At 41.1% G+C, this 17,478-nt stretch overlaps 1 protein-coding gene across 1 annotated transcript in view; it reads left to right on the top strand.

The window, feature by feature from the left end:
• adgra2 (adhesion G protein-coupled receptor A2) overlaps positions 1–17,400 on the top strand; it is a 64,426-nt gene extending 47,026 nt beyond the window's left edge. Inside the window, exons 6-19 of the mRNA XM_031305035.2 lie at positions 440–603; positions 1,000–1,213; positions 2,866–3,030; positions 3,113–3,311; positions 5,173–5,322; positions 5,954–6,115; positions 7,268–7,468; positions 8,654–8,843; positions 10,943–11,151; positions 12,878–13,005; positions 13,108–13,231; positions 13,905–14,053; positions 15,013–15,102; positions 15,260–17,400. Of these exons, the coding sequence (XP_031160895.1) occupies positions 440–603; positions 1,000–1,213; positions 2,866–3,030; positions 3,113–3,311; positions 5,173–5,322; positions 5,954–6,115; positions 7,268–7,468; positions 8,654–8,843; positions 10,943–11,151; positions 12,878–13,005; positions 13,108–13,231; positions 13,905–14,053; positions 15,013–15,102; positions 15,260–16,664 (3,550 nt within the window). The 3' untranslated portion in view covers positions 16,665–17,400. The remainder of the gene's footprint in view (positions 1–439; positions 604–999; positions 1,214–2,865; positions 3,031–3,112; positions 3,312–5,172; positions 5,323–5,953; positions 6,116–7,267; positions 7,469–8,653; positions 8,844–10,942; positions 11,152–12,877; positions 13,006–13,107; positions 13,232–13,904; positions 14,054–15,012; positions 15,103–15,259) is intronic.
• Positions 17,401–17,478: the final 78 nt, after the last annotated feature.

Genomic DNA, 17,478 nt, shown 5'->3' with positions numbered 1-17,478 from the left:
GCTCTAACCAGTGTATTGCTGAGTGTACTTTGTCCACAGCAATCCCACCAATCGGTCCCAAAACGTCCCAGTTAGAGAGGAAATTCCGTAAACATATTCCTTGTAAATCTTTACTATCATTCCCCGAAAGGAGCAAGCGGGTCCGCCTTGTTGCACGATCCAAGTTTTCTTCAAAACTTTCCATTTTCAAACTTGAAGGTTGTTGTTTCCTGTAGCAAAGGGATTTTAAGAATGCCGACACACAGAGAGCAGAAGTTAAGGGACAAAGCCTGACAGCGCCGAATGTCAGACTTTACCCCCTGAAATGTACTTCTGTTGATCCAGAATACGTCTGGTATATGTCGATCCTATAATGAGCAACTAGAGATAACATGATAACACAGTGTCTGAGCCAGCTAGAGTGAAAAGTATGATAAATGACCATCACTTCTCTCTCCAGGAACTTCAACTCAGACTACCTGTCGTGTGACTGCGGGTTACGTTGGGTCCCGGGATTCTTTCGCAGCAGTTCAGCCCGGTTGGGGGACGAAACCCTGTGTGCCTACCCGAGGAGCCTGAAGGGAAAGCCCCTGCGTGGACTAAGGGAAAGCCAGCTGAGCTGTGGTGAGAGCCTGGCTAGAATGAGGCATATAAATGAGGCGGTTTACCGCTTTGTTTCAGAGATCATTGGCTTGTGAATGACAATGACAGTGCATTCATAAGACCGTTGCAATATTTTTTAAGAATTACTACACCAAAGAGTGAAAGAGATCAATCCCAGCAGCTCAGCAGGCACATATTTCTAAAAGCATCAGTGAGCCGTCTTGACAACTAATCCTGTGGGTTGCATTTACGAATTGCTGCTGTCTGCATCCAATCTGCTCTAGAACAGCACACTCATAATGGCTTCTGTGGAAACATTTAGCTGAGGTTGAGTAATGAGAGAGGAGCAGAAATAATTCAGAGTGATGTGTAACGGTCGCGTCTGCATCTTTTCCCCCCCACCATGTTGTTGTTTAGACGGTCCTCTGGAGCTGCACACCCTGTCGCTGCTGCCGTCCCAGCGTCAGGTGGTCTTCAAAGGCGATCGGCTGCCCTTCCATTGCACCGCCACCTTGGTGGACAAGATCACCACCTTACACTGGCGTCACAATGGTCAGCTGGTGACCTCTGACCCAGAGATGGGTGTCCAGCTGGAGAACAGCGTGCTGCACGACTGCACCTTCATCACCAGGTACACAAACTGTCTGACTGCTCTCTTTTGTCCTCTAAAGAGGCTGTCTGTAGTCAAATGTTTTTTTGTTATTCTTGTGCAAAGAACATTTTGAGTGATCTGATGTACTTAATGTTCAAGACATATGTTGGAACAAAATGGCTATAATGTGTTGTAATGAGCTGTCTGTATCCTCTTTATCCAGTGAGGTTATTCTATTCTATATCCTACGGAAGAGGATTAGGGCCACATTTATTTAAGAGTTCTGAGTTTAAAGTCAGAATTGTGAGATTAAATTCAGAACTCTGAGAATAAAGTGAGAGTTCTGATGGCCCTAATACTCTTCCGTAATATTCAAATGTTATAACTTTTCTTCTTGTGCAAAGAACATTTTTTGTGATCTGATTAACTTAATGTTTAAGACACACGTTGGAACATAATAGCTATAATGTGTTATAATGAGCTGTGTCCACCCTCTTTATCCAGTGAGCTATATCTATTATGTATCCTACTGAAGAGGATTAGGGCCTCATGTGAAAAATGTATTTAAGTTCTGAGTTTGAAGTCAGAATTCTGAGAAAAGTAAGAGTTCTGACTTTATTTTATATTTATCTAAACTTAAATACATTTTTCAGATTGGCCCTAATCCATTTCTGTAATATTCGAATGTTTATAACCTTTTTTATTCTTGTGCAAAGAACATTTTGAGTGATCTGATGAACTTAATGTTTAAGACACACGTTGGAAAATGGGGCAATAATGTATTATAATGAGCTGTGTATGGACATCTCTTTATCCAGTGAGCTTTTCTATTCTATATTCTACGGAAGAGGATTAGGGCCACAAGTGAAAAATGTATTTAATTTCTGAGATTAAAGTGAGAGTTCTGACTTTATTCTTAGATATCTGAGTTTAAAGTCTGACTTTAAACTCATAAGTCAAATACATTTTTCACATTGGCCCTAATCTTCTTCTGTAATATTCAAATATGTATAACCTACAGTAAGCAAAGAACATTTTGAATGATCTGATAAACTTAATATTTAAGACACTCTTCGGAGCATGTGGCAATAATGTATTATAATGAACTGTCTCTATCCTCTTTATCCAGTGAGCCCATTCTATTTTATATATTCTATGGAAGAGGGTGTAAAAAGATTAAATTGAGAGTTCTGACTTTAAACTTATATGTCAAATACATTTTTCACATTGGCCCTAATTCTCTTCCATAATGTTCAAATGTTTATAACCTTTCTATTCTTCTGCAAAGAACATTTTGAGTGATCTGATTTACTTATTGTTTAAGACACACATTGGCGCATGTGGCGATAATGTGTTACAATGAGCTGTTAATCTCCTCTTTATCCAGTGAGCTTATTCAATTTTCTATGGAAGAGGATGTGAAAAGAAATTCTGAGTTTAAAGTCAGAACTATAAGATTAAAGTGAAAGTTCTGACTTTATTTTCAGATATCTGACTTTAAACTCATAAGTCAAATGCATTTTTCACATTGGCCCTAATCCTCTTCCGTAATATTCAAATGTTTATAACCCTTTTTATTCTTGTGCAAAGCACACATTTTGAGTGATCTGATGTGCTTATTGTTTAAGACACACGTCGGAGCATGTGGCGATAATGTGTTATAATGAGCCGTCTCTATCCCTCTTATCCAGTGAGCTTATTCTATTCAACGTACATGTGGAGGCCAGGGGAGAGTGGGAGTGTGTGGTTTCCACTGGGCGGGGCAATACCTCTCGCAGTGTTGAAATAGTGGTGCTGGAGAACAGCGCCTCCTTCTGTCCAGAGGATAAAGTTGTCAACAACCGTGGGGAGTTCAGGTCAGTTACAGTTAAAGGGGTGACTATTATTTCATACGGAAAGAGTCAGCCGTCTCACTCTTCTCTGGTTTTTAATCCCCAGGTGGCCCCGAACTCTGGCAGGCATCACCTCACATCAGTACTGCCTGCAGTTGCGTTACCCCTCCCTCTCTGTGGAGGGAGGTATTGAGCAGAAAAAAGCCTCTCGATACTGTGACCGTTCTGGAAGCTGGCAGGAGGGGGACTATACAGACTGTCACTACACCAATGGCATCACCCGTGTCCTGCATACCTTCATACTGGTCAGTAGTTCTTGGGTTTACTACAGTACATGGCTCCTGTCCAGTAAACACTAAAAATAATAATAATAATAATAATAATAATAAGTTTAAGTCACAAAGTGCTTCACATGATAAAATGGTTAAAATACAGTAAGACCCAAACAGTAAATGTGCAAGCAAAATATAAATAAAATACCAATGGAAATAAATGATTGAAAAACTTAAATTACTACACTTTTAGTCCACGGGCCAAGACCCAAAATTTAACATATCTGTATCATGTGGGTGGGCGAATTCTAGTTGGGATTTTTTAATTGCTATACATCCCTAGATTATATTTTGATATGATAGACCTTGCTGGTTAATTAGTGGTTATTACTTCTTAAAGTAATGGACTGCTGTGATTCACAAACCGGGAAAATGCCTTCCCTGGGAACCATCTGTCTCTCAATATATCCTCTCTATTGGGTTTCTTTGGACTACTGACCAAACATACTGTAGATACTTATAGATAACTAGAAAATGCATTTCCTGCAGAACATGCGTGCGAATGCTGAATATCTAAATTGCTAAAGATAAACTGGATTAACAGCTTAAATGGGTAAGAAGAAGGTGAAGTAGTGAGGATAGTTGGAAAAGTATGAGTGGTTTTAATTAACATGAATTTCATTAAAAAGTTGAATAACACCACTAATGTATAAAAGATGTGGAATATTTAAAGTTTTTTTGAAAAGCTGACGCTAAACTGAATTGTTGGCTTTAATTGTCAATGACAAATGATGTAGAGCATTGTGAGGTCTGAATTTATTTTCTAAGTGAAATGATGACGTATGGAAGACTTATAAAGGCTGTGAGAAACATTAATGAAAATGCAGAAATATGAAACAAATTGTTTGAAAAATCTCAAATGCATTGCACTGCACTGCTGAAAAACTTGGAAGCTGAAATATAAAATTGTCAGCTGGAAGCTGAACTGCATTACCTTAATAAGCAAGAGCTGAAATACGTTGCTAGAAAAGCTGGAAGCTAAACTGTAATACTGTCAAAAGTAGAAGTTCAAATAAATTGACTAAAAAGGCTGAAAGTATAAATACTTTGTGTTATTATCAGACATATCCATTGCATAGAACAAACAAGCATGACCCTAAAGAGCTAAGAGGTGAATATATTTCCTGGAAAGAAGGGGGCTATATGTATGGATGAAATCACAAATGGCACTGTGTGTATGTGTGTGTGTGTGTGTGTGTGTGTGTGTGTGTGTGTGTGTGTGTGTGTGTGTGTGTGTGTGTGTGTGTGTGTGTGTGTGTGTGTGTGTGTGTGAGTTCTTGTTTAACTATATTTGTGGGGTCCAAAAACCGGGAATACAGTATACTTCGTCCGGCTTTGTGGGGCCAAAATGCTGGACCCCACAACTTCAAAGGGCTGTTTGAGGGTTAAGACTTGGTTTTAGGATTAGGGTTAGAATTAGGTTATGGTTAGGGTGAGGGTAAGGGTTAAGTTTAGGCATTTAGTTGTGATGGTTAAGGTTAGCATAAGGGGCTAAGGAATGCATTATGTCAATGACGGGTCCCCACAAAGATGTGTGTGTGTGTGTGTGTGTGTGTGTGTGTGTGTGTGTGTGTGTGTGTGTGTGTGTGCACTTTTGATAAGATGACACATCTGTTGTAAGGGATCTTTATACAGTAATTTGTCTGCAGCTCATTCTATTAAAGAAAATCATCAGAAAATCGAATCATGAACTTAAAAACTTGATTTGAATCGTGCGTTGAGTGTATCGTTACATCCCCAGAAACAAACCTTCTCAAGGGAGCATTTCCTGTACAACGCCTGGCTCCGCCCCTGGTTTCATGACATCACACCTTGTCCTATTTGTGCTTCACAGAGGCCCATCAATGCATCCAATGCTGTCACTGTGGCACATCAGGTGCGCACATACACCCTGGAGGCTGCAGGCTTCACCGACTCAGTGGATGTGCTGTATGTGGCACAAATGATGGAGAAGTTTATGGATTATGTCAGACAGCTGCGAGAGGTGAGAAAGATTTAATTACCTACTAAAATGTATGCTATGAGGATGCCTGGATGGCTCACCTGGTAGAGCGTGCGTCCCATGTGCAAAGGATCAGTCCTTTTCCCATTCCCCCTCTCTCTCCCCCTTCACATCTTCAGCTGTCCTTTATAATAAAGGCCTAAAATGCACAAAAAATGTATCGTACAGGTATAAGAGCTGGGTTAAAATAATCGATTCTCCAATTAAAATTGATCTTTGTTTGAGTGATTTGATATCGATTAATAAAATTCTCCAAATTGATCTTTTAATATATGCCTTTTCAATGGCTGTCATGTTAGTCCTGTTAAGTCAAATGTACTTAAACAAACTTTTGGGGTCAGATCTTAAGGTAAACATTAACCTGGTGAATTATACAAAATATTTGAGGGTTGCTTCTTGCTTGTACAATTTACAGCAGAAGTTTTCATAGAATCTTTTTTATATCCAAGCAAAGTTGGTATTGCAACTGAAAATTCCCCTAACTTAATTGACATGTAATCGATTCGGAAAATGTAATCGAATCGGGACATTGTAAATCGGAATCAATATCGATTCGGGAAACCATTGGCGATCACAGACGTTATTGTCCTTTTCCTGTGTGTGTTTGTTCCAGCTGTCTGAGGTGTTGGTCGAGATGGGCAGTAACCTGATGCAGGTGGACCACCAGATCCTCGCTCTGGCCCAGAGAGAGAAGAGAGCCTGCAGCTCCATAGTCTACTCTCTGGAGACATTGGCCTGGCCTCAGCTGCACGGCCGTGCTCAGGACTTCTCCATGGTACGGACTATCAACCTAAGCTGGGCCACATTCAGCCCCAACTAGTCTCACTTTGCCGGACCATCCACACGCTGCAGAGCGGAGAAGGGTCTGGCTAGTCCACACAGCATTCTGGGATGGGAGAAAAACGTGCTCTGGTGTAGAAAAAAAAAAAAAAACCTGAATGTGTGTGTTGGCAGGGCCTTAGAAATATAGAAAATATTGGATAAGATAGAACAACACAATGTAATTTTGCTAAATAAAACACATCACATTCATTATTAATATCACTTATTTTTATTTTCAACAAATTGTGTATTCAAATACAATACACATTTTCTATGGGCGCAAAAAATTGCATAGTCATCATGGAAACAATAATTGGTCATGTGACAAGGGCTGGGAAGATTTTTTTTCACAGAAGCGTATAAAAAGCGTATAAAAATAAAGTACAATACACTTACAATAAACTTGCCTCAAACTTTAACAAAAAAACCCTTGCTGTACACGGTTTTCAGATAATAGGAAACAGAACAGAAATAAAGTACAATACACAATTTATTTCTTACAGCAACAAGTGCTCTACAGCGAGTTCACTATGTTTCTACTGCTAAACTGGCCTCAAAATGTCAACAAAGTACACAGTTGCCATACAATTTGTGTTTAAAGTATATCTTTATTTACCAAATGGAAAGGGAGCGATTGGCAGAACAGGCAGCAGTGACAGTACTCTGATCCAATCATATCCCCCCCCCTTCACTTCACTTTCTTCACTAGTCTATAAGAAGACATAATATGGAAGCAAAATAGCACAAAACTTTCATTAAAAAAACTGTTTTCTGGCCTTCTCGAGAGCTTCTGGAGAATCTCACTGAATACATTAGTACGTTATACATTTGGAGTTGTGTGTACATTTGCAAATGAGCTGTAAAGGTGCATATTTTAAGTTATATTTTCACAATGGTTTTGCCTACGTAACACAACAAAACAATGGAATGTCCAGAAAATATAAAAAGCAAAATGTAAATCCTATCAATTTCTTATAATTTCTTGTACTGTTACACCTTATCTGGACGACCAAAGAACAAGAAGAAGAAATGACAAAACATGGACACAATCTTATAAACAAATCAATCTAAAATACCGTTTATATATTTGATTTTATACGTGCAGGTGTCTAGGAACATTGTGATGGAGGCCCACTTCATTCGACCAGCCCACTTCACTGGATTCACGTGCACGGCATATCAGTGGCGCGAGGTCTCGACTGGCAGCCGGGGAATGGAAACGTCAGAGTCTGCTCACGAGCAGCAGCTTCGATTTCGCTGCAGCACCGGCACCCACAACACCTCCCTCAACAATTTCCCCCTAAAGGTGAGGCGCAAGCAGCACTTTTGGTAGCTACTGTCACTGCACACAAGTGGTGGAATGTAACTCAGTACATTTACTCAAGTACTGTACTTAAGTACAAATTTGAGGTACTTGAGTCTTTTCTTTTCATGTCACTTTCTACTTCTACTCCGCTACATTTCAGAGGAAAAATGTTGTACTTTTTACTCCACTACATTCATCTGACAGCTTTAGTTACTTTACAAATTAAGATTTGTGCACATAAAACACATGTAGTTTACAAAATTTGATTTTTATTAAAAATATACCACCCAACAATGTACAGGCCTACAAGTCCAGCTGAAATGATTAGACGATTTAATACTTAGTTGACTGTCAGAAACTGTTTTGATGGTTTCCAGTTTCTAAAATGTGAGGATTTTTCTGCATTGAGTACTTTTACTTTTGAATACTTTTAAGTTCATTTTCCTGATGATACTTACATACTTTTACTTAAGTAACAATTTCAATGCAGGACTTTTACTTGTTACAGAGTATTTTTACAGTGTGCTCTTAGTACTTTTACTTTTTAAAGTGCTCATATTATGCTCATTTTCAGGTTCATAATTGTATTTAGAGGTTATATCAGAATAGGGTTACATGGTTTAATTTTCAAAAAACACCATATTTTTGTTGTACTGCACATTGCTGCAGCTCCTCTTTTCACCCTGTGTGTTGAGCTCTCTGTTTTAGCTACAGAGTGAGACATCTCACTTCTGTTACTTCTTTGTTGGGAGTTGCACATGCGCAGTAGCTAGGTAAGGACTACTAGCCAGTCAGAAGCAGAGTATGAGGGCGTGTCACGCTAGCAGCTAGCATTATAACGTGTGTTCCAAAGTGACCACGTTTGTCTCTGAAGTAAAGGCTGGACTACAATAGAGCTGTTTGGAGCAGTTTGTGAACAGTGTTTTCTGTTGGAGATGGTAAGTCCCTTTGGGGTGGACTTTGGGCTTTTTCACTTTGTAAACCTACTACATGTACAAAAAAGATATATAACACAATAAAGGAAAGGGAAAAAGCCAAAAAGCATAATATGAGCACTTTAAGTAAAGGATCTGAATACTTCTTACACTACTGCTACACACTGTGCCATCAGTAACCGATTGTATCTGCATTCACAGTATCAAGGTGTAGCTTCTGGTGGATTCATTTGTCTTTTTTTTCCTCCAGAATTCCATAGCCCTGGCCTCTGTGACTCTCCCAGCTTCTCTGTTTCCTCCTGATGCTCCCGCAGACTGTAAGCTGCAGTTTGTAGCCTTCAGAACCGGCAGCTTTTTCCCTCTGTCCGGGAACTCAAGCAACACAGGGGATCACTCTCGCCGACGAAGCGTCAACACGCCTGTCATCTTTGTTGGCCTAGGTGAGGAATAGGGGCGTAAATCACAATCACGATACGGTATTATATTGATTCTTCGGACACCAATACGATAATTGCTGATATTTTAAAGTCTGTCACGATACAATTTTGATTCAATTCAGGGGCCTGCGAACGATATGAGACAATATCTAAGTCTTTTTAACAGAGTTATATTCATAGAAACTCCGAAAAAGCTACTAAAATTATGATTTGACAATTGTATTACTTATTAACTGAGCTCTTCCAGACGTTTAAATTACAAACACACTATTCTAAATATAAAGTGGGAATCTAAAATAAAGAGGCATCTTACAGACGATATGTATCAATATTTCCACTTTGCATCCATAATATTGGATCGTGGTTCATTGAATCGATATCGTTACGCCTCTAGTGAAGAAGCCTCTCAGCCTGTTCAGTGAAACCACCTTTGTCTTCTCACATTTAAAGGAAAAGTGCACCCTAAAATACTGTTTGAAAGACACTTAGCATTGATGAGCCTTTTTTTTTTTTACAAATTCTTGTTCTTGTAGATGGCTGTTTAATTTAGGACATCATGTTAAAAGAATAGCCTAAATATTACAGTAAATGTAGCGTGATGCCTAAACAAAAGATCAGCTATCTACAGTATAACATCAACAACAAGGTTTTGGGGTTAAACTAGTCTGGCTCACCGGATGTGTGATGCTGGGATAAAGTCTGGTGCTGGATGTCGGGATGTTCAGGACGCTTGTGATTGGTTTAAATCTATACAAACAACCCAGAGCGTTTTTTTCCCCCCTATCCCCGTATAGATAAGCGATGTAGCCAGACCACACTCTGGCACTGACACATTGACTGTAAAAAAAAAAAATGGCCACACCAAGACCCGCCCTTCAATAGCTACTATTGGCCAGGAGTCCATGCTGATGCAAGGCAACGTAACCTGATTTGTACAGGTCCTATCCCCTGACCAATCGGCTATCCTAACCTTAACCACTCAAGGTGAAATGCCTAACCCCAACCAATCAGGCTGCTTCGTAGGGCAGGTCTTGGCATGGCCATAGTGGGATTCGTAATTTTGCGCGCCGTCGTATCAAAGTCCTGCCCATACACCCAACCGACCAATCACGCAATCATGACGTTTCAGCCCGTTTTCAGAGCATCAAATACTGTAACTAATAAAAACCAAATTGATCAGATAAATGAACACATGAACAAACATCAGGGTGATCAGAACTGCCTAAAAAGACAGAAACCATCTTTGGGAAAAATGTGTACTGTCCCATCCGCTAACATGGAGGGGGCGGGGTTTATGACCTATACTGTAGCCAGCCACCAGGGGGGTGATCCAGATGTTTTAGCTTCACTTATACAGTCCATGTATCAACACCAGCGCTGACACAGCGCTGTGGAGATGGGTCTTGCGATGCGAGACTAGGGTTAAAAAAAGAAATCTAGAGTGAAATCTATTCATAACAGCAGCTCTAGTTTTGCAACTGATGGAATTTACTTTATCTGTGTTACTAGGCCTGACAAACCACAGCACTGTTCTTTGTCCACTCACTTCTTCTTGGCCTTAACAATCTTTGCTGTAATTGTAACTCTGTATCAGCTACATATAAAAAGCAGTTAGTCCCGATGTTGAGAGGCATTTTTAGAATTGCATCACGTTACTCATCAAGCAATACTGTGTTTTCCATAGGTTTGTGGAAGACTTAGGCACACGTATTTGGCGGGGGGTTTAAGGGTCCTCCCTCAGGAAAATGTGCCGTTTTTTAATTTAAAAAAAATACAATTTCACATCATTTTGGACCATTATTATTACCATATCTGTGTCTAAAATGTTGAAAAAGCTAGAGCACATAATAAATTAAAAACATTTTTAAAAAGGTTAGAGACCAAACTTGCTAAAAAAGTCCACTAGGAACCAACTGCAATCATTAGATCTGAAAAAAGTAATTTAATTAGTTTGATGCACACATTGATTTTACATTCATTCGGCTTAGATGCTGCCCAAAATGTTATAAAATAAAATAAAAAAATTATAAAATAACACAAGACAAGCTGAAGAAACGTAGAATGGGCATCACAAACTGACTCTTAATATCTTTCTGGCGCAGATGGCTGCAGCATGTGGAACCACTCGGAGCCCATCTGGGTGTCGGTGCGCCACTTGTCCCCTGGTACTGACGCCGTGGCAGCCCAGTGGAGCCTGAAGGCTCTGGAGAAACAGGGGAGCTGGAGCCAGGAGGGCTGTCAGCTGGTCCACAGTGACAGCAGAACCTCCACGATGCGCTGCTCTCTGCTTAGCAACTACGCTGTGCTGCAGGTAGGGTCGCCTTGAGGATTTCATTCATCATTTATTCAGGATCAACAAGGTTGAATGACACTTTCATTTGTATATGCATTTGTTTATATGTGTGAGAAAAACAGCCTAACCTTGGAAATGTTCTTTAAATGATAAAAAGCTGTCATCCTGCACATGAGCCTTAATATTCAAAAATCACTCCTATTTTTTGCTTCTTGGCTTTAGTAAGCTTGATGTCTAACCTGAGACTTTTAATTTGACTTTAGGGCTGCAACTTTTTATTGTCGATTATTTTCTCGATTAGTTGTGTGATCTATAAAATATCAGAAAATGGTTTAAAAAAAATGTCAATCAGTGTTTCCCAAAAACCCAAGATGACATCCTCAAATGTCTTGTTTTGTTCACAACTCAAAGATATTTATTTTCTGTAACTGACAAGGGAAGAAACTAAAAAGTTTTTTCACATTTAAGAAACTGAAATCAGAGAATCCATTTATTTATTTGATTTATTTACTCACACGGCATCATCGTACCATTAAAACACAATTTCAGAAGGTACAATGACCATATGTAGGCCATGTGAAATGGGGAACCCCAAATAAGCTACTAAAAGCTTTTCGGAGGGGGCCCGATAACAATTAACATACAACAGAGAAAATACAGACACTAAAAACTCCATTCACAATAGACACGACATTGACAAATACCATGAAATACAGACAGTAAAAAAAAATAAAAAATAAAAAAAAAGATAAAAAACAAATCCAGTCACAATAGACACAACACAGACAAATAGCCTACCACAAAAATATAGACGATCCAAGTACATATATAACACTTAAAGAATATTCAACAATCAGATGTTTTAAGCAATTTTTCCTTCAGACTTCTCTTAAAGATAGAGACAGAATGCGACAACTAAAAGTTTTCATCAAGCTCGTTCCAGGTCCTCTACAAACTACACTCACACTGTAAACCTTTGATGTAAATTTACAACTAAAATCTCACAGTATGTGTGGCCGGGTTAGCTCAGTTGGTAGAGCAGGCGCACATATATAGAGGTTTACTCCTCGACGCAGCAGCCACGAGTTTAACTCTGACCTGCGGCCCTTTGCTGCATGTCATTCCCCCTCTCTCTCCCCTTTCATGTCTTCGGCTGTCCTGTGGAATTTAAAGGCCTAAAGTGCCCAAAAAAATTATCTTTAAAATCTCACAGTATCTTACTGTTTTATTGTTATACAGGATCATACTGCAAATGACAGTGCATTCTGGGAGAAAATAATAATATTACAGCACTATCTGTGAATGTTACAGTTTACAGGTATTTACTGTTAATACCAATGCATCTTGGGAAAATAAAGGAAAATGGCGGGAATTACACTGCAGCCAGTATATTGCTGTAAATTCAAATAATACGGTAAGAAACTGTATGTCTATTTACAGTAAAATACCTTTAAATTTAAAAAGAGTATGCTTACTGTAAATAAACAGTAGTTTACTGGCGAAGCTGCTGCCAGTATATTACTGTAAATTTACGGTGAAAACTTTTACAGTGTGCAGGCTTGTTCACTTCAGCCTTGGTTTTTTGCCAGAGATTTGGTGTTTTCCCCTTCTGTCATAAATGTGCAAATCAAAACCGATTAATCGACTATCAAAATAGGTGGCGATTAGTTTAAAAGCTGACAACTAATCGATGAATCAATTAATCTGTGCAGCTCTATTTGACCCGTGTGTGATTTCTGTCTAGGAGGTGCCTGACTTCCCCAACTCCACACCCATGTCTGTAAGGGTGCTCCACCCTGTGGTCTATGCCTGTACTGCAGCACTGCTCCTCTGCCTCTTCACCATCATCATCACACATATACTACACCACAGGTACTGTAGTGTGTGTGTGTGCAGAAACAGACTCCTCGCTGATATTTGTTATTTGGCAACGTATCCTGATTCTTTTGATTTTTTTGCCCTGCGCCTCAACAGCTCTATTCACATATCGAGAAAAAGCTGGCACACGTTACTGAATACCTGCTTCCACATCGCCATGACGACAGCCATCTACGCAGGAGGCATAAGCCTGACCAGCTACCCAGTGGTTTGTCAAGCAGTAAGTAGTGAATTTACACAGTCTCCTCATTTCTGATCAGTGGCATGTGTAAAATGTCTTACCGCAGAGATTCCCAACTCATTGGAAACGGAAATTATGATTTGATTAAAATGATATATCAGCTGTAACACCTGCACAGTACATGTTGCAGTTATGTAGTGCTTGAAAACTAGTTAGCAAGTGAGTGCAGAGGTTTAAAGCTGTAGAGCCTAACTTTTTTGATATTAATGAACTTCCGTTACATTCGACCCATTGCCAAATGAGTTGCTACAAAGCTAATTAAGACCATCAGCTAAAGTTGTCAGATTCATGTAGTGGAGTAAAAAGTACAATATTTCTCTCTGAAATGTAGCAAAGTAGAAAGTGGCATGAAAAGAAAAGACTCAAGTAAAGTACAAGTGCCTCAACATTTGTACTTAGTTATTGTACGTTCCACCACTGCTAAAAGTAATGGATAAATGGTTGAAATATTTAGCAATCTAAATATTGACCGTTCAAGAATGATGAAAAAAACTACTGTATATCTACTTTTATGTAATGAATAGTGGTATACATTTGGAACACACATTGGGAATTGATGAAGGGGTACGTGAGTTAATCTGACGGGGTGTGGGGTACCTCGGACCGAAAAAGGTTGGGAACTAGTGTCTTACCTGACTGTAACACGTGACAGGTGGGCATCGCCCTGCACTACTCCTCGCTGTCGACCCTGCTGTGGATTGGAGTCAGCGCCAGGGTCATCTACAAAGAGTGTGTGTGGAGAATACCACGGCAGCCGGAGGGGGAGTCTCCTGCGCCACCTACTCAGCGACCTATGCTCAGGTCAGTGAGCATGCAAGAGGCGTGCAACTCACCTTCACCCACTTCACACACACAGAACAATTCCACACCACAAGTGAAAACAAGGTACACCTGTAACACTAAACCAGTAGCCAAAAAACATGCTAAAACATTACAAACAGCACAGTAAATAAATACATGTTAAGTCCTGTACAGAGGCAAGTAAAAATGTAATGGAATAAAAAATAAATGATCAATCCAAGCTTATCCAGCTGTCTAACACAGATACACATAAAAGCAGCATTTAATGAATTAAAATAAATGAAATTCTTGCTCAATACGGTTTATGTTTTAGACAGGACGCGGGAGTTCTTGTGCATGGCCACCCAAACTGTATATCAAAGTGGCTCTTTCATTGTGCCCACAACCAAAGCCTTTTTGTTTTTGAGGGAAACCTTGGCGGGACATAACAGAGTATTGCTGTAAGGCACACAAAAGCTATAAGCTATATATGAACTCAGTGGGGGGGGGGGAATGTATGAAACCAACATAACAGAAGCAGAGGGGTCGTCATAAATCTGAGCAGGGTGATTCAGGCGGTGCACTGTCTTTCCAAATATTCCCTTTTATTTCTCCTCCCTCTGCCCCTGTGATCCTGAAGCTGCGATCATACGCTGACCCTCGCTCTGACCCTCCCGCCATCCCTTTGTTGCCCACTCAGCCACACGGGATCAGGCTGCAATAAATCACAGACTTCTGCAGCCTATACTGACCCTTGTAATACTCTGCCCACTATGAGAGTGAACAATCACATAGCTCTGTTCAGATTATAGACAGCCAGAGAGACATAAAAACACAGGAAAATGACACCGATGTGCACACTTGTCATCGTAGCAGCCAAAGGTCACACAGCATCCTGTGGCACAAAAAAAGAACTGCTCTTTATTTCTCTAACTGCAGCTGGGAACTTGCGTTTGATATGTTTTTCTCTGTTATTCAAGGTTCTATTTGATAGCTGGCGGAGTTCCTCTTATCATTTGTGGGATCACTGCAGCTGTCAATGTCAACAACTACGGAGACAACAGCCCTTAGTAAGTGCTTCTCGTTTCATCCTCGAGCCATTTGGCCCCTTGACTTTGTGTTGTTTTGTTTGGTGTTGAAGTGAATAATTCGGCGTGATATGTCGAACACACAGACGTGTCCTTGTTTTGCACTGACCCCTCCTGACTTCTTTTCTGCCTATTGCAGCTGCTGGCTGGGTTGGCGTCCCAGTTTGGGGTCTTTCTTTGTCCCTGCTGGCCTAGTGGTGTTGGTGACCTGGATCTATTTCCTGTGCACTGTGTTTCGCCTGAGGCACCATGTGGCCAAAGAATGCACAGGAACCACCCTGTCCTCTCCTGTGACAGAGAGCCAGCCTGCGCTGGCAGGAAGCACCAGCCTCCTCTCCACAGACTCAGCGGTGGGACCTATAAACCCTGTTGTGGCGCCAGAGGACCAGTACTCACTGAAGACACAGTTCTTGGTGCTGGTGGCAACCCACTTCCTGTTTGTGGTTCTGTGGTGTTGTGGAGCCATGGCAATGTGGCTGACAGGGCACACTAGCCTGTTGTTTAGTTGTCTCTACGGCATGGCTGCCACAGTTCTCGGGGTGTTTCTGGTGGTCCACCATTGCTTTCGACGTCTGGATGTGCAGGCCTCATGGCTGGCGTGTTGCCCAGGCTATCGCCGCTCCCATCCTATGTCTACCTACACGCAGACCTGCACTACTGGGAGTGGAGTGCAGGCCTCTGAGCAGGGATCGCAACTTTTCATCAACTGCCATCCACCGGGGGACTCTCATAACTCGTCATCGGCTCGGTCATCATCCACGCCAAGTGGAATCAGCAGCGTGGGCCCCGGGCCCTGCAAGCTCACCAACCTGCTACAGGTGGCACAAGACAATCCGAACAACACATCACGTGCCCCTGTGGGCAACAACACCAGCACTAGCACTGACAACACCACCAAGCCTACAAACAATGTTTTGCCCACCATTAACTCTGCAGCCCCAGTGCATCCCCAGAGAAGGAAAGTGAGTAGCAGAACTAAACAAGGAAGCAGTCAGTATCACCATCGGGGTGAGGGCCGGGGTCACTATCGTCTCAAAGCTCTTAGGACTGCTGGAGGTGGGGGCAGCCTCGGAGCTTTAGGACCTATCGGTTCAGAGCATGTGGTTCACAAACAGGCCACGAGTGAGAACGGCAGCATCCACCACAGCCTTTCAGAGACCCAGGCCAGCCCGCTTACCAACGGGAAGCGCATTGGGGAGTCCGTGGCGACCAGCCCCTCAGAGGGAAGTGATGGGGGCAGCAGCGGGAGTCGCAAACCCTTCCCCCTGCTGCCTACCATGGCCAGCAGAGCGGCCATGCACGGCACTCAGAGACGATGCGCCAGCAGAGACAATTTGAAACTGGCTGCAGCTGTGGAGCGAGACACTAAGCGCTGCTCCTACCCTTTGAACAGTGTCACCACCACTGTGCCTGGGGCCGCCGCCCCAAATGGCACCCTCAAAATCTCAGTGCTTGAGCTGGAGCAGGACATGAGTGGCACGGACCAATCGCAGAGCTCCGTTGGAATGAAGAGTGGTTTGTGGAAAAGTGAAACCACAGTGTAACCTATACTTATATGTGAACTTCTATGCATGACCTTAATGGACTCTTAAATGAATGGGTTATGTTTTAAATGGTCTCTTGATTATAATAATTATATAATTTAAGATATAAAATCATGAAGGCATCCAGGACCTTAAACTGGTACTTTTGCCTCTGTAGCATTGTAAGAGTTTGCTGTGAAATGGTAAAAAAAATAAAAATAAGGCAGGTTTTATTTTTTATTGTCATTCTGAAACATAAGATACTCATTTATTTTATTCATTTCACAAAAAAAAAAAAAATGTACAAGATATCTCTAAAATTGGCATATGATGTTGATTTTGGATGCCTAATGAAAGCTTTAATGTTTTAGTTGTGATTTTTCTCTATGCATATCAACTATAGCATGACATGGAATACAAGACGGTCTATTTCCAAAGTACAGCTATATGCATTTAATCTGTGGACAACCTTTCACCCTAATGTTTGCTTTAAGTAATTGTGTGCTCATGTATGCTTTTGTAAGTTGTTCTGTTCTGTGTGTGTGTGTGTGTGTGTGTGTGTGTGTGTGTGTGTGTGTGTGTCTGTCCGTCCGTCCGTGTGTGTGTGTGTGTGTGTGTGTGTGTGTGTGTGTGTGGGTTTGTGTGCGTGCGTGTGTGCGTGTGTGCGTGCATGCGTGCGTGAGAAAGTAATTGCAGGGCTGTGGCTGTACAGAATCTCTAAGTGAATAAAAAAAGCAATGCAAGACTTTTGAATATATGATGCAAGTGTTTCTTTTTTTTTCTATGTTTCCATCAACACGGATAAAGTTCCCTTTGTCTGATAAATTCAGAAAGA

The sequence above is a fragment of the Sander lucioperca genome, chromosome 2 (assembly GCF_008315115.2).
Source record: "Sander lucioperca isolate FBNREF2018 chromosome 2, SLUC_FBN_1.2, whole genome shotgun sequence".
In the NCBI taxonomy this organism is placed as follows: domain Eukaryota; kingdom Metazoa; phylum Chordata; class Actinopteri; order Perciformes; family Percidae; genus Sander; species Sander lucioperca.
This window is presented reverse-complemented; position numbering and strand designations above follow the sequence as displayed.